Below are 19,533 nucleotides of genomic sequence, written 5' to 3'. Positions count from 1 at the left end.
ACGCACACTGAAAAGAAGTTGGGTGTACAAAGCAAAACTCAAAGCCTAAACTCCTTCAAAACAAAGCAAAATGAAATTAAAGCAAACAAACAACATTTCAGCAAAGTTCCAAGGAAAAACTCAAATGAAGCTCGACACTTTCTCCCTTGTCTTTTCCCCTAACTCTCATGCTGTGCAACACCGAAGCAAAGCGTTCACTTACTAATTGATACAAGTTTTCCCAAAAATCCTGAGTCATAAGGCGAAACAGAGCCAGGAAAGCCCAGCTGAAAGTGTCAAAGCTCGTGTAACCGTAGTTCGGGTTCCGTCCTGCTTTCATGCACGTGTAACCCTCTGGACATTGACTGCGGAGAAGAGGGAAGAGATTTCAGGGCACTGATGCAGCGAAAGGGGCATGGCAAATCCATCACATGCATGTTGGCAGTGAGAACCAACCGGAGGCAATGGCACGGGGAAAGTTTCTGTTTCTGAGCCTCCATCCCTTATTTCTCTGATTGGACACAGAAGGAAATAATGCCACCAGACATCATCATTAGGCGTCCCAACCCCCGGAGATGACACGAGAAATGCCAGCTCGCATCACATCAGTGCAACAGACAGCAACAATGGCTTCATAATTAGATTAAGGAATGTGAAACATTTACATTTCACGTCTGAAATAACACCAGAACCAACAAAGCAAAGCAACAGGAAACATTCCAAAGGTTTTGTCATCATTAGCGAACATCAGTGGCAATTAGTCATTCCTCTTAATAAAGCTCAACCACTCACCCTGCATCGGAGCTGTTACCACAGAGCAAAGGATCAGGGGCACCAGGAATTATGTAAAAATTTGCTGAAGGAGATGAAAAAGAGAAGATTACATGCCCACACATATGGAAGTAGAGGATTTAACATACTACAGCACGATAAAAACCTCAACTGGAGTGTTGTCTACTGCAGTGTTGGTAAGTTTATCAATCTCCCTCTCATTAGCACAGGCACGGGGATGCTGCAAAGCACAGATGGGTGCCAGCAGCTCCAGGGCTGAGCAGAACCAAGGGAAGGAGCCCAGCCCAGTCAGCAGAAGCACTTTAATAAAGTCAGGTTTATAGAAACGGAGAAACATCCACAAAAGGGGTTTTCGTTGCATCAAGTTGGGCAGACCTCATCGTAGCCAGGCCAGAAATTCTGGGCAGCAGCATTAAGTGAAACAAGGAGGTTTCAGGGAGCATCGCTGCAGAAATACCTACACATATTGTTGGTGTATTCCTCCCAGTCAAAGCCCCGGGAGCCGTTATCCAGGAACGTCTCGTTCACGTTAATTGGCCATATCACACACTTGTTCCTCAGATTGCCCATAAACAGCTGCAGCCCAATCAGAGCAAAGACACTGAGACAAAACACCGTCAGGATCATCACATCCGACAGCTTCTTCACCGACTGGATCAGGGCACCCACAATGGTCTTCAGGCCTGCGGAGAGGAGAGCAAGACTGGAAATCACTCCTGCAGAACACGAAGTCATTGAAAACCCAAATATATACAGTACCTCCTCATGGCTATGGGGTGGCAAAACAACACCGCCATCAAGGGGTTGGGATTCGGGAAGCCAACACTGCTCCAGAGCATCCTTACATTTAGGATTTTCAATATGTGTGAGGGATGACCCATCCCCACGCCAGCTGTGGGATCACCAGTTTACGGGGTGAAGCAGCAATACGAGATCAAGAAATAGGGAGATCAGCCCTGAGAGTATCTGAGGTTTGCTGGATGGGGTGAGGATCGTGCTCTGGAGTCACTGTGCTGGAGGTCGGGTTTGTCTGGACACAGAAATCAAAGGGGTTTTGTTACAGCTGGGGGCAGGACTGCACTCAGTGCTGGCTCTGATATCAAAGCTCTCAGGGTCATTAAGCAAGGCTCGAGGATAAAAGCCAAGAGGACAAAATCCCATTTGTTTTCTAAACCATCTGGTCTGGAAAAGGAACCATACATGACTCTCTGGTTGTGTTACTGGAGTAAAATGCAGCATTCAGATTTAAGCAAGGATTTGGGATGCAGGAACACTGCCCATTAATTAACATTTCTGACATCAAGTCAACTGGAGTCAGTAAATGAATGGAGAAGCAGGATGGAGAGAGGAAGGAGGAAAATAACAAACTTTTCCCAGATTTCTTACGCAAAGCTTGAGGAGCAATTCCCCTTTTCCCCATTTCTTGGCAGTTCCTAAGTCAACCACCCACTGCACAAAGCTCAGCAGCTGTATTTAACAAACTGCCTCTGTGCACAAAGTCATTAAGTGCTTCAGGAACGCTCCTAATTAGGGCAGCAATAAAATACATGAAAAAGGAACAACTCAAGTCAAAGTCAGCTGGAAATGCTGAAATGCAGAACAGAGATCTGAGAGGAGATTCTACCCCAGGTCAAGCACTGCCCATTGCTTAAAAACCATTTTAAAGTCTTTTTTCTTGTCCCACACCCATCACATATACCCAGAATTAGTTCCTCCTAATTCACTCTATGAAAAGGCACTTACTTAAAAGTTGTGCCTTCTGCACTGTGCTCCCTTTACCCAAATTTGGCCCATTTTTACGTTCCCAAAGCACACACTCTATCCAACACCTCTGCCCTACCCCCCATCTCCCAGTGCTTTCATGTTTGTACCAATGATGCAAGCACTAAAGGAGATGTTATTCTTCTGGAGGACTTCAGGATTCAATCAGCAGAAGTACTTTCGAGTTCAAGAAATCATTTCAGTCTTATTTCAAGACTTAGTTTTGGTGAAGGGGCCAAAGTATCCTGGTAATCAACAGGCTGCATAAGGACCCGGCTCAGAAATAAGAGTGTAGAGTAAAATAGAAAAACAAAATGGGTTAAAAAAAAAAGCAGATCCATTAGTGCAGGGCTAAGGTTTGGGTCTGTGAGGCCACACTGAGCATCCTGCAATAAACCTTGGACAAGAAACCTCTCTATACCAACAGAGGTTTGGATCCATATCAGGAACAGAAAGAGTCTAAAGTTCGTAAAAAGGGATTTTTTTATGGGGGAATAATTTTTTAACGACGTCTTTTGTTTCCGTCAGAACTTTTAAGTCAGTGCCAAAGCCCGACTCAAACACCAAGCAGGCTGTTTGCTCTTCGTTCTGGCAGACAGATGCCCATTACAGCATTGTTTGCATGCTCGTCCCATCGCCCCGCTGCTCTGCCCTGCACATGCAGCCCCGTCCCCCAGCAGTTGTGATTCTGTTTTGCATGGCGCTCTCTCGCTGCGGCTTTGAGCCTCATTTTGGGTGTGATTTCATGTGGGATGTGTCAGGCTGACAGCTGATGGCACTGGAAAAATAATTAGCAATAACCCAAGTGCCAATAATAAACCACCATGGGTTGATGTGGTCTAAGGAGCCACAACATGAATGCAGTGTTTTGATATTTCTGTATTTCATCACAGAGCCTCCACCTGCTTCAACTTCATCCAGTGGCATGTAATGTCCTGGTGGGGTTTCCCACTTTTATCATGTCCATAAAACACCACGAGGATGATTCCAATTACTGATGGAAGACAATTAGCACTTCTCATGACAATAAGATCACCTCCTCATTAGGCACAACGTTAAAACTCCTTTTCCTTTACAGAGTGAAGCAGAAAGGGAACCCCTTTATGTTGAATATATTCACCTCTGCTCTTGGACTTGATAAACCTAATTTCATATTAAGTAACCAGAAAGGTTAATTACACAAATGCTTCACACTCCTCATACATTGCCAGTCATAAAACCAAAACAGGAGCAAGGTTTGTGCTTTGGGTCCATGCTGCAGAACCACAACTGGGGCAACTCTATCCCAGAGCCTAACCCACACAACCAACCCAAGTTTGGCCAACAAACAGTGAGTCCTGGCCATGGATAAATGCAGAGCACCCAATGCTCAGCCAGGAGCCCTCAGCTGGGTGCAGGAAAAGTGTGGCTGCACTGAACTGAGAGCTTGGATCCCTTCATCCTTTGCTGCCATTTGAAATAAAGGGAAAATTCCATTGGTTTTGAGCAGCGTGGAAGGAATGATACAAAATTGTTCTACTCCTTTCCATAGAAAGGCAAGGCATGCTGCTGCACATACAGCAACCAGCTCATTAAAGCTGCATCACCTTCATTTTTCTACGATGACAAAAGCAAAATACAGACGAAATTTATTCCAACAATGATGCTTCTCTTCAAGCAATGCAGTCAATACCTGTGGCAGCTGATAGAACCGCAGCTGCACTCCGGGTCTGCCCAGTGCACTGCTCACAGCAATTACCAAAGTACCTTTTGCTCTCTGTGTGTGCACTGCCAGACATTAAGGGAGGGAAGAACATTATCCTGGCATTCTCTCATTCAGTGCAAGGAAAGCGGGTGTCACTTGAGACCATCATGCACAACAGCCACGTACATCTGATGGGTTTAGCAGTCTGGAATGGGGACAAAGTGATGGGCCCCTACAGATCCATAGTTCATTTTCTGGTAAATGTATATGGGAGCATACCCTGAGTAAGGAAAACATCCATTGTCAGTTAATGCATCAGGAGAATAACATGAGGAAATAGAACAGCAAAACATATCAAGTGGTTCCTGAGGGTGAGACAGGTCGAGCACCCAAAAGCTGGAAAAAATCACAGCTGCTTCAATGCATTCAGTCTTAAGCTTGACCTTAAAATGAGGGATGCTCCTGAGGAACCACCTGCAGAAGGTTCTGCACGTGTCCCAACTGCTTTCTGTACGGGGACAGGAGAGTTTCTCACTTCTGATCATACTCTCAGTCCCTGATGCTCCACGGTCTCCTGCAGCAAAGGGCAGCGCTCATTCTTTGGCACCCAAAGTCCAGAAGCATCCCTGTAAGGGACAGCCCTGCTCTGGGGGTGCCATGCAAAATGGGCAACGTTGGGAATTAGGACCTGGGGCTTCATGAAAGCTCACACAGCACTTTGGGCCACAGGGCAGCCCAGAGTAGGAGAGAGCAGCAACTCATTCCAAACTCATCCTTGACTCATTCTGGACTCTACTTTCAGTCTGGCTTTCATTTCAGAGATTGGAGAGCCACACGTGTACACAGGGACGGAGACGTATGGAACAGCAGGCTGCTCATCCAATGGCCCAGGAGCCTCAATTTCCAACCATCCCATCCATACAGACTGCAAACCCATCAAAGATATCCCAGTGCCACTTCTGAGAAACAAGCAATGCAGGACGAGGGGGGAATATCAAAGAGATACAGCAAGACCAGCCTTTAATGCTTAACGGTTCTCACCTGGAATTACAGAGATAGTTTTCAAAGCTCGGAGAACTCTGAAAGTTCTCAATGCTGAGACATTCCCCAGGTCCACAAACTCTGTGACATATCTGCAATGAGGGAGGTCACACACAAAAAAAACACAATGACAATACACACGCCAAAAAAAAAAAAGAAAAAACAAAAAACCAAAAAAAAACAACCAAAAACCAAAAAAAAAAAACCAAAAAACAACCACTACAGACAGAGCAATACATCACTCACAGGGGCCCTGTACCCAACAGCTAACACCAACCGCAGGACGCCTTACCTGGAATTACAGAAATAGTTTTCAAAGCTCTCAGAACCCTGAAAGTGCGCAGAGCTGAAACATTGCCTAGGTTTACAAACTCTGTTATATACCTGCAGAATTAAACCAGAGTTAATGGCACCGTTGGGGTCACCCTGCAACACAGCTGGCTGTTTGTAGGAAACAGCTCGTCATTTAAAACCCTTCAGAATCCGCGTTTAAAAGCAGAGAGAGAACTCTAAAGGGAAAATTCAGTTTAAGACTCTTCAGATTGGGCCAGCTGCATGGATGGGCATTGAATTCTTGACTACAGAGGGCATGAAAATGGGAGGCCAACCCAACAGAAGAAGGGAATGTAGAATTCTTGGGCCAGCTGCATGGATGGACACTGCATTGACTACAGAGGGCATGAAAATGGGAGGCCAACCCTACAAAAGAAGGGAATGTAGAATTCTTGAGCCAACTGCATGGATGGACATTGCACTGACTACACTGGGCATGAAAATGGGAGGCTAACCCTACAGAAGAAGGGAAATGCAGCCCCACGGCCAAATATGCCAGGAGTCTTGGTGACATCACCTCTGCTCAGTGAGTTCAGGGATATTTGCTTTGCTTTCCTCTGAGTCTCAACAAAGCATCACCACCTTCTGCTTTGCTTGCTCCATTCTAATCCGCTTGGCTTTACCTGCGAGCCACAGGTAGGTGGGGTTATCCCCATTTTACAGAGGGATGAACCTGAGGCACACAGAGGGTAAGAGGCTTAGTGCAGGGCTACAGAGTCAGATCGTATCCCTCTCTGCTGTGCTGTCTGGTGGGGAGGAGGGCACCAAAAAGCATGAAGACGTGGCTGTATTCAAGATTTCTCCTGCTGCAGGAGCATTGTATTTCAAGAATTTTATCTTATTTACTTTGGTTTCCAAGACCAGACTCTCCTAAAGCAAGGCAACACAACTAGAGTAGGGCCCTAGCTAGGGTTATTCCATAGTTAGGTCAGCTCCAGTTTGGGCAGATTTAATATCCGTGCATTGGGCCTTTTGAAGCTGGCACACTGTTACTTGTTAATTTATCAAGAAACAAAGCAAGTGACCAATTAGCAGTGAATCTCATCTTCTGGGAGCGTGGCTCACAAAGGTTTACTCTGCACACAGCAGATCCCTGCCCACCTTAAAGCAAAAATGGCAGTGAGTTACGGGTTCTCCAACTCTTGCGCGCAATGTCCAACTCTTTGCAACTCAACTCAACGCACAAAGAGCTCAGGAAAAGCTGTGGCTCAGAGCTTGGAATACAGCCCAAGCAGGGCCAGGTAGTTCGAACAATTAAAGTATTTCACTCTGATCAAACTCAACTGCTCCCATCCCTTGAGAACTGGGCTCCTGCGACTTCTGCACGGTCCTCCAGTCTTCATTGGCCACCACTGACTATGGGAGCCCAAACGTGCACATGCTTAATACTTCAAAACGTAGAAAAGGGAAAAAATATATCTATCTTCCACCAACGACTGCCAGCTCACAGCCCCAGGTCCAGCTGTGAGTTCAGGCATCCACGTGAACTCCTCTCTGTGAGCCCAATGGAAGCTGATCCAGCACAAGAGAAGAGGAAGAGGAAGGGAAAAAAAGGCGTCTCCTTTTCCTGACACCGCATCTTCATCAGAAATTGCTCAACCTGCAACAATTCCAGCATGCAAGCCCAAAGGGGAAGGGGTGGTAGAGACCAGAACGTAAAGATGCTTGGCTCTTAATCCTACACCCAACAGAACATGCTGCTGCTCTGGCACATGAGCTCATCTAGATGCTAGATACTATTGTAAAATCTTATACTAACAAAGGCAATTTTTAGAAAATTGCTTTTTTTAAAATAATTTTTTACAGCAGCGTTGCTGCTACATCCATGGAGTTGCAATTGGGATCTATGCCTCTGTCTCAGGCTTTCTATTGAAAAAAATAACAATCTAAGGGCTCGCTTCAGCTTCCCTCTATTTGTTCTTTTTCATACACACCCACCCTCCTCCTGAGGTCTCATTCCCTCCCACGTGCCACAAACAGCTGAAATAATCTGAAAATGCCACTTACGCCATCATGATCACACTGAAATCTAGCCAGTTCCATGGGTCTCGGAGGAAAGTAAAGCCATCTATACAGAAACCTCTTGCAATAATTTTCACAAGTGATTCAAATGTATAAATACCAGTGAATGTATACCTGTTAAAAGGAACAAAGAGAGCTGTGCTGAAAAGTTTGCAGGCATGTAATGCTAGGCATGCTAACAGGTGAATTACAAACACTTCTGTCTAAACAAAGCGGATTCAAAGGCAACTTGCATTCAAGCCAACTGAAATACAAGCAAGAACGGGTTTCTGAAGAGAAGAAAAGCAACATTCTGTATAAGAATAGAAGAAATATTACTTACTCCACATTCTTCGACCATTCAGGTGGGTTACTAAAAGTCATGAATACACAGTTGGTCAAAATAGTGCACATAATGATCATGCTAAATACTGTGGAACGAAGTCAAGGATCAAAGGCACACTGGGGTGGCTCTTCACATCAGCTCCCAGCTCCCAAAGACCTCTGCACAACAATACAGCCCAACAACCATTTCCATTCTATTCTCTGTGTGCTACACAAACCAGCCAAGACTGCTTCCTGCAGTCATGGGAGATAAGAATGGGGGAATGTATACAAATAGTGCTTTTGTGTCTCTTTGTTTTCTGCTTTCTGGTATGCCTCAGCAATGCAAAGATCACATGCCTTAATAAAAACGTATTCCCAAGTAATTCTGTGTGTTCAGTGTCATCAAAAACTGCAGTCTGCTGATGCATTCCTCCAGATTGGAGGAATGTCTTGAGTAGCACAGAACCCAAAATGCCATTCCCAGCCTCAGCTCCCTAGTGGAGATGGAAGCAATAGGATATGGAAATCCCTTTTCTTCTTGAGGTGCATGAGTCCAGTAAGGAGAAACTAAAGCAACTAATGAAGGTGCTTTCACAGATGTGTTTTACTGTCACCTTCTGAAAATAAACCACCAAACAGGGCAGTGCATCCCATCCAATGCTGCTCTGTGCCTCCTCTCCTATTAGCACATGCAGGTGATGTTTCAGAGCAGTTGGAGCCCAGCAGCAGAATATTTTGGACGAGCTTTCCCTTTAGAAGGAGGTTTAAGAGTTGTCAAAGGAGCAGGAAATTAGTTGGTATCTAATTGCATGTAAAGTGCCTTTGGCTCCTTCTCCGAATATTAATTCTATTTAACCATTCCAGCAGCTAGTTAAAGCTCAACTGCTCTTCATGCAGAGCGCAATCTCACAGCTGTCTGTTCCAATGCTTAGCATCATAGAGTCATTAAGGTTGGAAAAGAGCTCCAAGATAAAGTCCAACCCCAACCCACCCCCAGAATGCCCACTCCACCATTGGTAGAGTCACCAACGTCAGAAAAGACCTCTTAGGATCATCCACTCCAACAGTCAACCCATGGCCACCATGCCCAACGTAGCAATATCCATGTATTGATGATGGAGTGGACACAGAAAGGCACAATTTAGCAAGGAACGCATAAATTAAACATTTCCTTGATTGGATTTGACTAAAGGGCCGTGCTTCCTCATTCATAACAAACCCAACTCCACTAGAAGTGTAGTTAATAAATAATGATTGAATTGAGCAATAAGACAATAGGCAAAAGATCTTTTAACCAATAAAGGCAAAAATACCTCAGTAGTAAAAAGGATATGAATGTATCAAAATTTTAATAGCTATTCTTCTAAACAGATTAAAAGGACTTAAAATGTACAAGGCAGGTGTGGCACTAAATCGGAAGAGTGTTTTCCCTCTGTTTAGTACTACAAAGGTCTGTAGAGAGAGAAAGAAAGAAAGGAAGAAAGAAGGAAAAAGAGAGAGAGAAAGAGTTAATGCATGAAAATCAAAGCATGAACAGCACAAAGAAAAGACCAACAACTTTTATGGTAAAGAAAATCCTGCGTTTTCTGCGTTCTTAAATGATAATCCCCTGTAAGAAGTTCCCACTAGGGTGAAACAAACCCACCAGCACATCATGAATAATTCTACTCCAAGCCATCCGTTCTGCTGGACACTGCAGACAGCAGAAGCAACATCTCCCATCCAGGAGCACGTACCTCCATCCCACAGGGCAGAAGCACTATCCCTATCCAATACATAACAACCAAGGTCCAAGGCACCCAAGGATCACAAATTTCACTGCAGAAGCAGCAGCTGAACCCAGCTCTCAAGCCACAGCCCCATGCATGAGCCCATCCTTGTGGGGCAGCAGCTGGGGTTGTGCCTCCTTCCCACACCTTGCTAACCACTATCAAACCTTACCTGCCAGGAGAGCACAAGCCCCAGTCGTCGCCACGTGCTCTTACTGCTGTTAATTAGTGACCATTAGTGAAAATTAGTGAATCTGGGCTCCCAATGCCCTGCAGAGGGGAACCCGTGGGGGCTCTCTGCCCACACAGCCGTTGCGCTCCCCCAGGAGCATCGATCTTCAGAGGTTTGTTATCTCCCTCCTCGTAAGGGAAACAACATGTTTCAGCTCATTTGGGTAAATTAGGCCATTGAGCAGTGAATTATTTGGGAAGGAAATGAAAATCAGATTGTGGTTCAATGCTAAGTGAGAAGTATTAGTTAGCACAGCCGCTAATGCATCTCCCAACAAAGAGCTCTTTAAAGACAACTTTGGAGAGCTCTTAAATTGCAGCATGAAGAATTAATGAACAGATTACCTTGACACGTAAGAATATTATAAAAGGCCAGTAGCTTTTCAAAGCTGCTGATTACAGGGTGCTCAAGGGCATCTGAGTTTTAAGACCCAGCTCTCTCTCCTTCCCCAACTCAGCAAACTCATCACGGCTCACCCAACGCTTAACCTTAAATCTCCTCTCATCCCCAGATTCAGAGGGGATGTCCACCACACGCTCGCAGGCTCCACTTGTAGCCCTAGCACAGCAGTAGCTCCCAACACTGCTAGCTTTTAAAGGAACAAAATCTCCAGTGTGACCGTGCCGAAAATCCTGCGGGCAAAGACAGAAAATCCTGAAAATCACCGTGCAACGGTCGTGTGAGATGGGCGACTTCCATTCTGCCTCCGTTCTACGTGGGGGAATCGGTGTGCAGTGGACCTGCAAGCCCAAAGCAAATCCACTCCTCACCTGGAGACCGACGCATGCTGCACCGCGGATGCGAGCCCTGCCAAGGCTCAGCGCTGAGCTAGAAGAGCAAGCCAGGCTCAACGGGAAGCAGACGCAAGCAGCTCCGTGCTGAGGGTCACACACGTTTGCAAAAGCCATTTCACGAGGAACGAGCCAGAAATTTGGCACACCCTGTTGGTAACACAAGCTGTCCAGGGATCAGCGACCGCCCACCACACATGAACTCCGCATTCTGCTTGCCAGCTTGGTCCACCTCCTGTTGCATGACCTTCCATGAAGCCCTTCTGTGTTTTCTCTTCCGTGCTCTGGCCAAATTTCTCTCTTTACGCTGTAATGGACTTACTGCTTATAGAACTCATCAAAACTGGGCCTTTCAGTAGCCTGGTGCATTCCAGTCTGCTCATCGATTCCGGTGCTTCCAAGATCTCCCAGGTGTATCTTATAAAATCCTGGGTAAATCTCCACTTGGCCTTCTAAATAGAACGATGGGCACAAAAGCCAAAACGCATTTGGCAATTTAAAATCTTGTCTTTGTTCTTCTGTATGCTGCTGACATATTAAAAGTCAATTTCAAAATGGCTGCATGCTCTTAAAACATTCTCTGGTTTGGGTCCAAGAACATCCTTAAGCTCTTTTAAGATCTGCTGAGGCAAAGCATAAAACTCAAGAGAAAGGCGATACCTGGAAAAAGGCATTTTGCAGTCTTCTTTTAAGAGACAAAGCCTGGCTGAACTTCCAAAAGTCTCTGTTTGATGTTAAAGAGTTGTAAAAAGATTCTGCCCAACTCAGCTTTCTTAACATTGGCTGGAAATCCCATTAGTTGGACATCCAGCTGGTTGGACACAATGGTTATAAATGCAATTGGTTGGACATCCCACTGGTTGGACACATTGGTTTTCTTAACATTCGTTCTAAAAAGCTGAAAACATTTCTTGTATCAGAGAAGTAATCTCACAAAAGTCAAGTTGTCTCTAAAATTATTTGCAAAATAGTGCATGAAAGAAGCTATGCTGGAGAGTGTGATGGAAGTGATCGAGTGATGGCAAAAAGAACTCCAGATATACAAAGAGTTAGACTAATCCTGCTTCATGCTGGTTTTACATTAAGCACTTCTGTAATGGCTGAAAAGTGAGGAGGAGTGGGCAGAAGGCTGAAGAAGAAAACAGCTTTATGAACAGCACATGAACATATGGAACCACATTCCTGCAGTGGTAACATGATGATGCCTTACTCCCAACGCGAAGCAGAAGAGAGCAGAGATGTTCTGAAAGCAATCTGAGCAAGTTCCTCTAACACAACTATTTCCAGGATGGATTTACAGGGAACTCCAGCGCCCTGAATGTTGGAAGAATATTATATACATACGTACATATACACAAAGAATTGAATAATATTTCACATTCATATTTAAGCCTGCTTTTGGCTCATCAAGTTGTACTTTCTGATACAGAAAACATTTTTCCATCCCTACAAAAAGGAGGAAAAATTATTTATAGAAATAGGGAATAAGAATTGTCTGCCACGTTCTGCTCATTTTGACCTCTTGTTTGAAGCCCCATATTGGAAAAATACATGACATCTTTTTGAAATTCATCAAATAAAACATTTCCAAAAAGATGCATTTAAGAAAATAAGCAGCGCTCAACACGTAATGTCTAGAGATATTGAAATTTAAGAGCACCACAGTCTGTCTACATAATAAAACTCATTCCATCTCAGAAGCAGAAGGGATGCTGCTGCCTTCCACCCATCGCAGCTGAGATTCTCTCACCTCCCATTCCTGCTCCTTTTAAGGCTGCTGGAGAGATGGAGTGGAGCAAAACACCGCTAGGCACCAAGTCCTGGAAAAGGCTTTTGGAAACGAAATTAAAAGCCTGATTTTTGAGATGGCCCCAACCTTTTCCTTCTTCCCTCTGTTCCTTCCTGGAGATGCTCATGAAGCTCAGTAACAGCATCCCTTCATAGGGCCATAGAGAAGTCCTAAGCGGAGGCTCTTGAAGCACGCGCGACACAAATGCCTCTTCCATGCTGCCTGCTCACATCCCTGTAATTTTCCCAGTTCCACACCCTCAAGGTGACATTCTGGGCTGGAGGGCCTGTTTCCAAACGATGCATGTGACTTGATGAAGTTGCAAGTCACTCCATTGGCACGTACCCGTGAGCAGGATCCTCAGGTGTCCATCTGCAAGATATAGGTGACCTCTGACAATCCCACTAGTGGGAAAACAGTTTTCTACAAATCCAAGGTTGATTTTTCCACTGAAACCAACCCAATCACTTGCTGAATATGTAGGGACCTTCCGCTGCCTCCTAAATGGAACAACCGCAGAAGCATCTGAACCCTTCACCTTGCTCTGCAGCAAGCAGGAAAGAGATTCACCAAGCAAAATGGATGGAAGATACTGAAGGAGAGAGGCCACAGTCTGGCCAAAGCCACACTCTGTGGAAAGGAAAAGGCAGGAAATTGTTTGGAAGGAATGACAGCCAAGCTGTAAATTGAAGAGAAAGAAAGAGAGGCCTAAAAAAAATGGGAAAAGATAAAAAATGAGAAAGAAGTTTGCAGAAATAAAAGAGGACGGCGACCCTTAACTCTTGCACAAGCAAGCACTGAAGAATGCTCAGCTCTCTGGTATACACTGAACTGGGGAATCTCCCATTTCTCCCCATTCTGCCCAGGGGCTCAAGAGCACAAGAAAGACGATGCAATTAAGTGACAAGTTCTTCTTCCCACTGCAGGAGATCACAGATACTTTTACAAATATCTTCCATCCAAGGGCACCCAAACCCCTCACAAGAAACGCCAAGACTTGCTGGGGCAGAAGGTGTTTGAACTGAGCTGGCAATAGGAAAATGCACAAACTCCACCTCGGCGCCTCATGGCAATCAGCTGGTTTGCTTTCATTGCCATGGATGCTCACATTGGTGTGTTCTCTGAATTTCGTTTGTACATTTAAACAAGGAAGTTCATGTGTGAGTTTTTGCTTTTTAAATGAAATTTTTCCAAATGTCCACACCAGATATCATGGGCAAGTCGTGCTTCTACCATGTGCTTCACACCAGGAATTGGAAGGTGATTATTATTTGGCAAAACAAAGGCCCATGGAAGAATTTTTCTCCGGCAGTTACATAAAGACAAAGAGGAGCTACCTTAGCTCCATAAATGGGTATCTGGGAGCAAATGGATTTTCCTGATCCTATCAGGAGTCATTGCTCCCACTTTGCAAAGTGAAGAAACTGAGTAGAGGAAAACAAAGCAGCTCAGACAAAAACACTGGGAGGTTCAGCTTGCCAGTTAAAATGCAGCTTTGCCTTTTCTTTAGCTAAACCAAGATCACCGTGTCCTACTGCAAGGAAAAACAACCAGCTGATTTGTTCCTATGCATGCTGTACATCTTGCTTTAAAAGAAAAGACCTATGATGCAAACCTTTCTGGCAAATGCTAGAGAGGAGAAAAAAAAAAAATCTCTTGGAAAACTTCCCATGATTCAGGCAGATTCACAATTCCTGATGATTCAGAGAAGGGCCTTTTTTAATGGCCCTAAAAAATTCCTTGTGGGAAGTCACCGACTATTTGAAGCAGCAAAGAAGGAACACACACCTAAATTCTTGCCATCCTGAAGCGGATGCAAAAGAAAGAAAGCCAGCAAAATGTTAATCTGGAGTTTGCGGGGCGAGCGAGGCTCTTTTTTGCAGAGCAGCAAGGAGGAGGTGGGTTTGCTCCATCCTCCAGAACCTTCCCTCCATCTGCAGCGGCTCCGCGGCGAGCAGAAACCTTGTGAGCATCTCCATGCAGAAAGGCACGGTTCTTCTGGAGGCACGGCAGATGTCTCTGGAATTGGGAATGTGCCTTAGTTTTCCTAAAACTGAGAGATTTATCAAGAGCACTGTGTTTGGAGGCAAATCTGATGACCAAGAAAGCATGCGGGCCAACGGTGCTCAACCCATCTCCTATTTCTGGTGGAACCAAAGACAACCAAGCCTTTGCCCAATGCTCCAGGCATTACTTACTACCCACTGAGCAATGCTTTCCTGTTCTAGCTAGAAGGAATACTGCCTGATCCTCCAACGCACATCTACAAACCATTCCTTGTTGGATTTGTGGTGACATTTCCCAGTTCCCAACGTGGCGGGGTGCAAGTGGCCAGTCACAGCCAGAGATCCTGGGAACCACTCTCAGCTCCGTGTGTTTCACAGCCTGCCCACACCAAAGCCAGGCAACAACAGATTTGTTTAATAATGAGAAAATATTTGCTTAATAAAGAGAAAATATTTCTGAGGGATAGCATAAGCTTCCTTCCTACCAACAACACCAGTTGTCAATACATCTCCTCAAGTCAAACATCCATCTAAACACCAATATAATTCATTTTCAACTTACACAAACCATCCTACTTTGGTACCTGTTCTCTTAGCACCGCTAACAAAACAAATGAGCACTGAAGTGCAAACCTAGAGGAGAATTAATTATTCTAAACGTCAGCGGCCAAATTCAGTTGACTTCATGTGAATGTTGCCCTGTGAGCTGCAGGATCACCTCCGAGCATGGCAAGAAGTGTCTGCTCCAACACAAAGTCATGACATATTTTGCTACCCTCGCCAACTTACTGATTTTATGACAGCCACATTATCCAAGTTTTGCACGACCACAAAGCTGTCTCATGTACAGTTGTCATGCACACCACCTTTCTTTCTCAATATTATCTCAGTTTATTCAAACTAAATCTCTATCAAAGAAAGTAATGCAATCAAAGAGCAGAGAAGCAGCTCAGTTTTAAGTCACCCAACCTTCACTCTTCCTTCACCAGGAAATTCCCCCCTCCGTTTCCAACAGCATTTGCTTACTCACCACTTCCCTCAATGACACCGCTTCATTTCTTAACATATTTCAGCACCATCAAATGTCTCCTGCCACATCACCTTAATTCCACAGACAATTTTAAAAAAATTTTTTTAAATCTGAGAATGAAAGCAATTTAAACAAGTTATCTCACTTTTTTTTTCTTTTTTGGTCACAATTTGATATACCACAGTTTTGTTACGATCAACTTCAAAACGATTTCTGCACTTGCAACGTTTACCATACCCCCTCAGTTATATTCTTCTCATTGCCCTCTTGGTTAAAACTGGCACATTAGCACAACTTTGTCTATTTTTAGTTTCCAGACCTTGTTCTGCTGTTTCTATCCAAGCAGGTGCTTACAGACTGATCATCTCTATTTTAGCTGGACGCAGTGAGTGCTCCAAAGGTGCATGAAGCACAAGAGAAATACTGTTAACATTCAAGAAAAGAAAATGACAGATAACAATAACAAAACAGCCCCATCCAAAGACTCCGTTCTTTGTCTTCTATTTAAACCATACCCAAACCTGCAACCTCCTACGAGAGAGGCAGTTTAGTGACTTCTTTCTTGCAGACTCACTTTCTGGGTCATATAATAAGGGTCAAAGTCCTCCAGTGGTACAGCAACCAGGCCTTTAGGGATGTCCCCATAGATGAAAGGCAAATTCTTCCCCGCCTCAAGGTCACTGTTTGGTTTTGGTTTGCTGTCTTCATCGTCGTCACGATGGCTGCTGTCTTGCTTTGGACGCTTCTTCTTTTTTTCTTCTGCAATGCGTTTCTCAATGTTAGCCAGAGACTCCGGAGTGAAAGGTTTAAAACTATCAGGGCCTGGTGGTGCGAGCAGCCGTGCTGCCATCTTTTCATCCTGCAGCAGCTTCTTTAGTGATGTTGCAGCCCGGACAGGTCAGCTCTGCATGGGACAAAGAGCACAGGCAGAACAGTCAGCAGTGGCAAAAAACAGGATGACAAACAGCAAGGACCCAAAGGTCTGCAGGTGCTCAGCAAGCACCGCTGGGTTTCCACCCCCATGCAACCTACAGGGTGCTCTCAGAACTGGGACCATTGCTCTCTACTCATTACTAGCAAACGGATTATTAGACACAAAATCCAGCTCGTCTCTGTTCCAGGGTCAGGATGAAGTGCTCCATCACATTGGAAGGGGCCAGGTGTTACCACCTTCCTGCTAACAAGGCCTTTAGCAAAGCACTCCTCCCAGCACACCAAGAGGAACACCTTGGGGTCAGGCTTCTCTGAGAGCCCAGCAGCCAACAGGCACAGAACTGAGGCTCTTTCAAGCAAAACTACAACTCCATGGCTTTGACAAAAATGGTCCCTCCTGCTCCATCCCACGTTATTACAGATTAGGAAAGATTTCTTTCCTGAAGTTATTGGGAAAGATGAGCCAGGGAGCTCTCGTTATTAAGTTTCAGGACCTTGGGCAGCGCTCATATAGAAAATCTATTTTACATATCTATTTGCATATAACTTATCAGGTTTTCTCTGAATTTCAGGCCTAAGAATGAAATAAACTTAAAGGCTTTCGTCAAGTACAATATTAATTGCTGAAAACTAAACTTCCATAGTATGTGGGTTAAATACAGAGTCCTCTTTCAGATGCAACACGAATGAGTTCTTCTCCATGGCACAGAGCACAGAGAGAAGGGAAGGCAGCAGCTGAGGATGGGCTCACAGAGCTTCCAGCCTGTAAAACAGCACAGACATTGCACAGGGCTACACACTGTCACTACAGAGAGCACCTTGCTTTCTCCTCCTGCAAGAGAGAAAAGCTGCTGGGACGTTCATCTGAATCCAGCTTGCCTACAAACCCTCTGCAGCTCTGCACCTTTTGCCAAGGTTTTGCTGGAGACCCAGCAAGGAGAACACATTGCAATTCTGACAGCGCTCCCACTTCGGGCTCTTCACACAACAGGAAGAGGCCACGAGAGCCGAGGAATCACTGAGAGCCTGCACTGATGCAACACACTGCAGTGCTGCAGGAACACCGGGCTGCTGCCTTCGGGGAGGAACCCACATGCAAAGCAGCCAGGGGCCGTGGAGCAGCAATGAAACACCAGCACATGGCACAGGAAAAGCCCAAACACTGCGTGGGATTAGGGCCCCTAACAAAGGAGAAAAGACCACCAGTAACACGGCCTTTTATTCTAACAAACACATTGCATCAAAACATGCATCAAAGCTCCTGCACCTCTGATAGAAAAATGACTTTCAAATTCCACGAAAACTGCACTACAGAACCGAACCATTAAAATTCAGCTATTTCAGCACAAAGTTGGCCACCAATGGCCTCTTCACGCCTTGGTTTGACAGAGCATTCTGAATTAAAGGGGGAATGCAGAGAGCACTAACATGGAGCCATGCTCCTGTCCCTGTGGATGGGCTGGGACACATTGCTCAGCCTCAGCAATGGGCAAACATACCCCAAAACTGAGAATCACAGCTTGCTCGGAACCTCAACAGACTTCACAAATAAACACAGCTTTGAAATATTAAAGTTCTCTTTGGTAAAACACCAGGAGATCCCACCCAACCTTTAATAAAGTACCTGGAGTATTCCCAGTCACTAGAACCACTACTGCAAAGGGTCCTTGCACGTGATTGCAGGTTATTCCTTGCAGCAGCTTCACTCCAGCCATGACAACCCCATTTGCACATTTTTTGTACATTGCATGCCAATCTAAAGCTGCCCCACACGTGCAGAATTTCGACAAGCAGCGTTTCCAACTGGAGTTTATTTGTAAATCCAAAAAACTGAAGTGCAGATCTTACTCCTCATGGAAGCACAGAGTGCAGCTGGGGCTGGGATTCTTTTCATTTAAATCTGACCAGATATTTCTGGAGTAAATGCAATAAAAGCAAGGCAAGAAGAAGGAAGAAATGCCAGCATCTTGGTTGTGTTATCGCTAGAAGCATCACAAAATATCCCACTGATTTTAAGGAAAAAAATTAATTTATTCTATTCTCGCAGCATTTGCATGCATTTAATTACCAAATTTCCCACATACTGTGAAACTATACAGCAGCATTGGGGATGTGGTCTAATTGAATGGCACAGATAAATATGCAAGGCCTGAATTTAGAAACCAAAGTAGCTCAGGGACACAGGAGCATAAAAAATTGGGAAGAAAAAAAAAAAAGGCACAAATGAATGCCTGATCTGTATGTGCAATGACATAACCAGTGAATGGAAGCAAGAAAATAATATGATAATACAATAAGTGGTCATTTAAAGTTAAAAACAACAACAACAAAAAACTGGTATACCAAAGCAGACTCTTCCTATAAGATGAGAGTGACAGTAAAAGTCTCTCACTCCTCAAGTTCCTCAATATTTGACACGGAAAATTCTCCTTCCCGTAAGGCAAACCCCAAAGTCTCTCAGATCCGACGCTGCTTCACATCTTGGCCAAAAACACCACAACTCTCCCCATCCCCAGGGGACTGCTGCAAATACTTCCCGTCCTTGGAAGGGGTTCTGCCCATTAATAAATCACGAGACACTCTGATGTTATTCAGATAAACTCAGCTACAAGTTCGCTTTGTGCTATTTGTGCTCATTCTGGGTGGCTGCAGTCTCTTCTGCTGTGGTTGCCTTTGTTGCTTTGTTGTTGGGACTCGTTCCTCGATATCACTACACACCAGCAGCTCAGCATTCCCATTCCTTGGGAAGTTCTACCTACCCCAATTTCATTTGTTTCCCAAGGAAATCACCCCATGCTAAGAGAACGGACAAAACTGGGATGTAAACTGAAAGGATGGGAATGGAATGCTCATTCAGCTCCTTAAATCAGACCCAAATACCCATTTTCAGAGTTGATGGCGTCGTGTTTTGTATCCTCACAATGACGAGTCAAGCTTTGCAGCTCCCATAGCCAACATCTGATTCTCGCCTTTACTCAGCGCACAGCGACAGAACCACCAGGATCCTTCAGGGACTCGATGTTGTTACAAAAATCACACGGATCAATAAATTGAAATGCCTCTAG

General features: G+C 44.8%; 1 protein-coding gene across 2 annotated transcripts in view; it reads right to left on the bottom strand.

The window, feature by feature from the left end:
• The window catches only part of SCN8A (sodium voltage-gated channel alpha subunit 8), a 50,434-nt gene that overhangs the window by 25,357 nt on the left and 5,544 nt on the right, over positions 1-19,533 (bottom strand). Inside the window, exons 2-9 of one of the 2 annotated variants that reach the window (XM_090128228.1) lie at positions 16,110-16,439; positions 9,252-9,370; positions 7,935-8,024; positions 7,598-7,726; positions 5,258-5,349; positions 1,233-1,454; positions 772-835; positions 203-344 (exon numbers count right to left, since the gene is read on the bottom strand). In XM_090128228.1, the coding sequence (XP_089984354.1) occupies positions 203-344; positions 772-835; positions 1,233-1,454; positions 5,258-5,349; positions 7,598-7,726; positions 7,935-8,024; positions 9,252-9,370; positions 16,110-16,385 (1,134 nt within the window). In that variant the 5' untranslated portion in view covers positions 16,386-16,439. Of the gene's footprint in view, positions 1-202; positions 345-771; positions 836-1,232; positions 1,455-5,257; positions 5,350-7,597; positions 7,727-7,934; positions 8,025-9,251; positions 9,371-16,109; positions 16,440-19,533 lie in introns of those variants that run through there. The other variant, XM_031609783.2, reaches the window with a different exon arrangement.

Source organism: Phasianus colchicus, chromosome 33 (genome assembly GCF_987193195.1).
Source record: "Phasianus colchicus chromosome 33, bPhaCol1.hap1.1, whole genome shotgun sequence".
NCBI classification, from domain to species: Eukaryota; Metazoa; Chordata; class Aves; order Galliformes; family Phasianidae; genus Phasianus; species Phasianus colchicus.
This window is presented reverse-complemented; position numbering and strand designations above follow the sequence as displayed.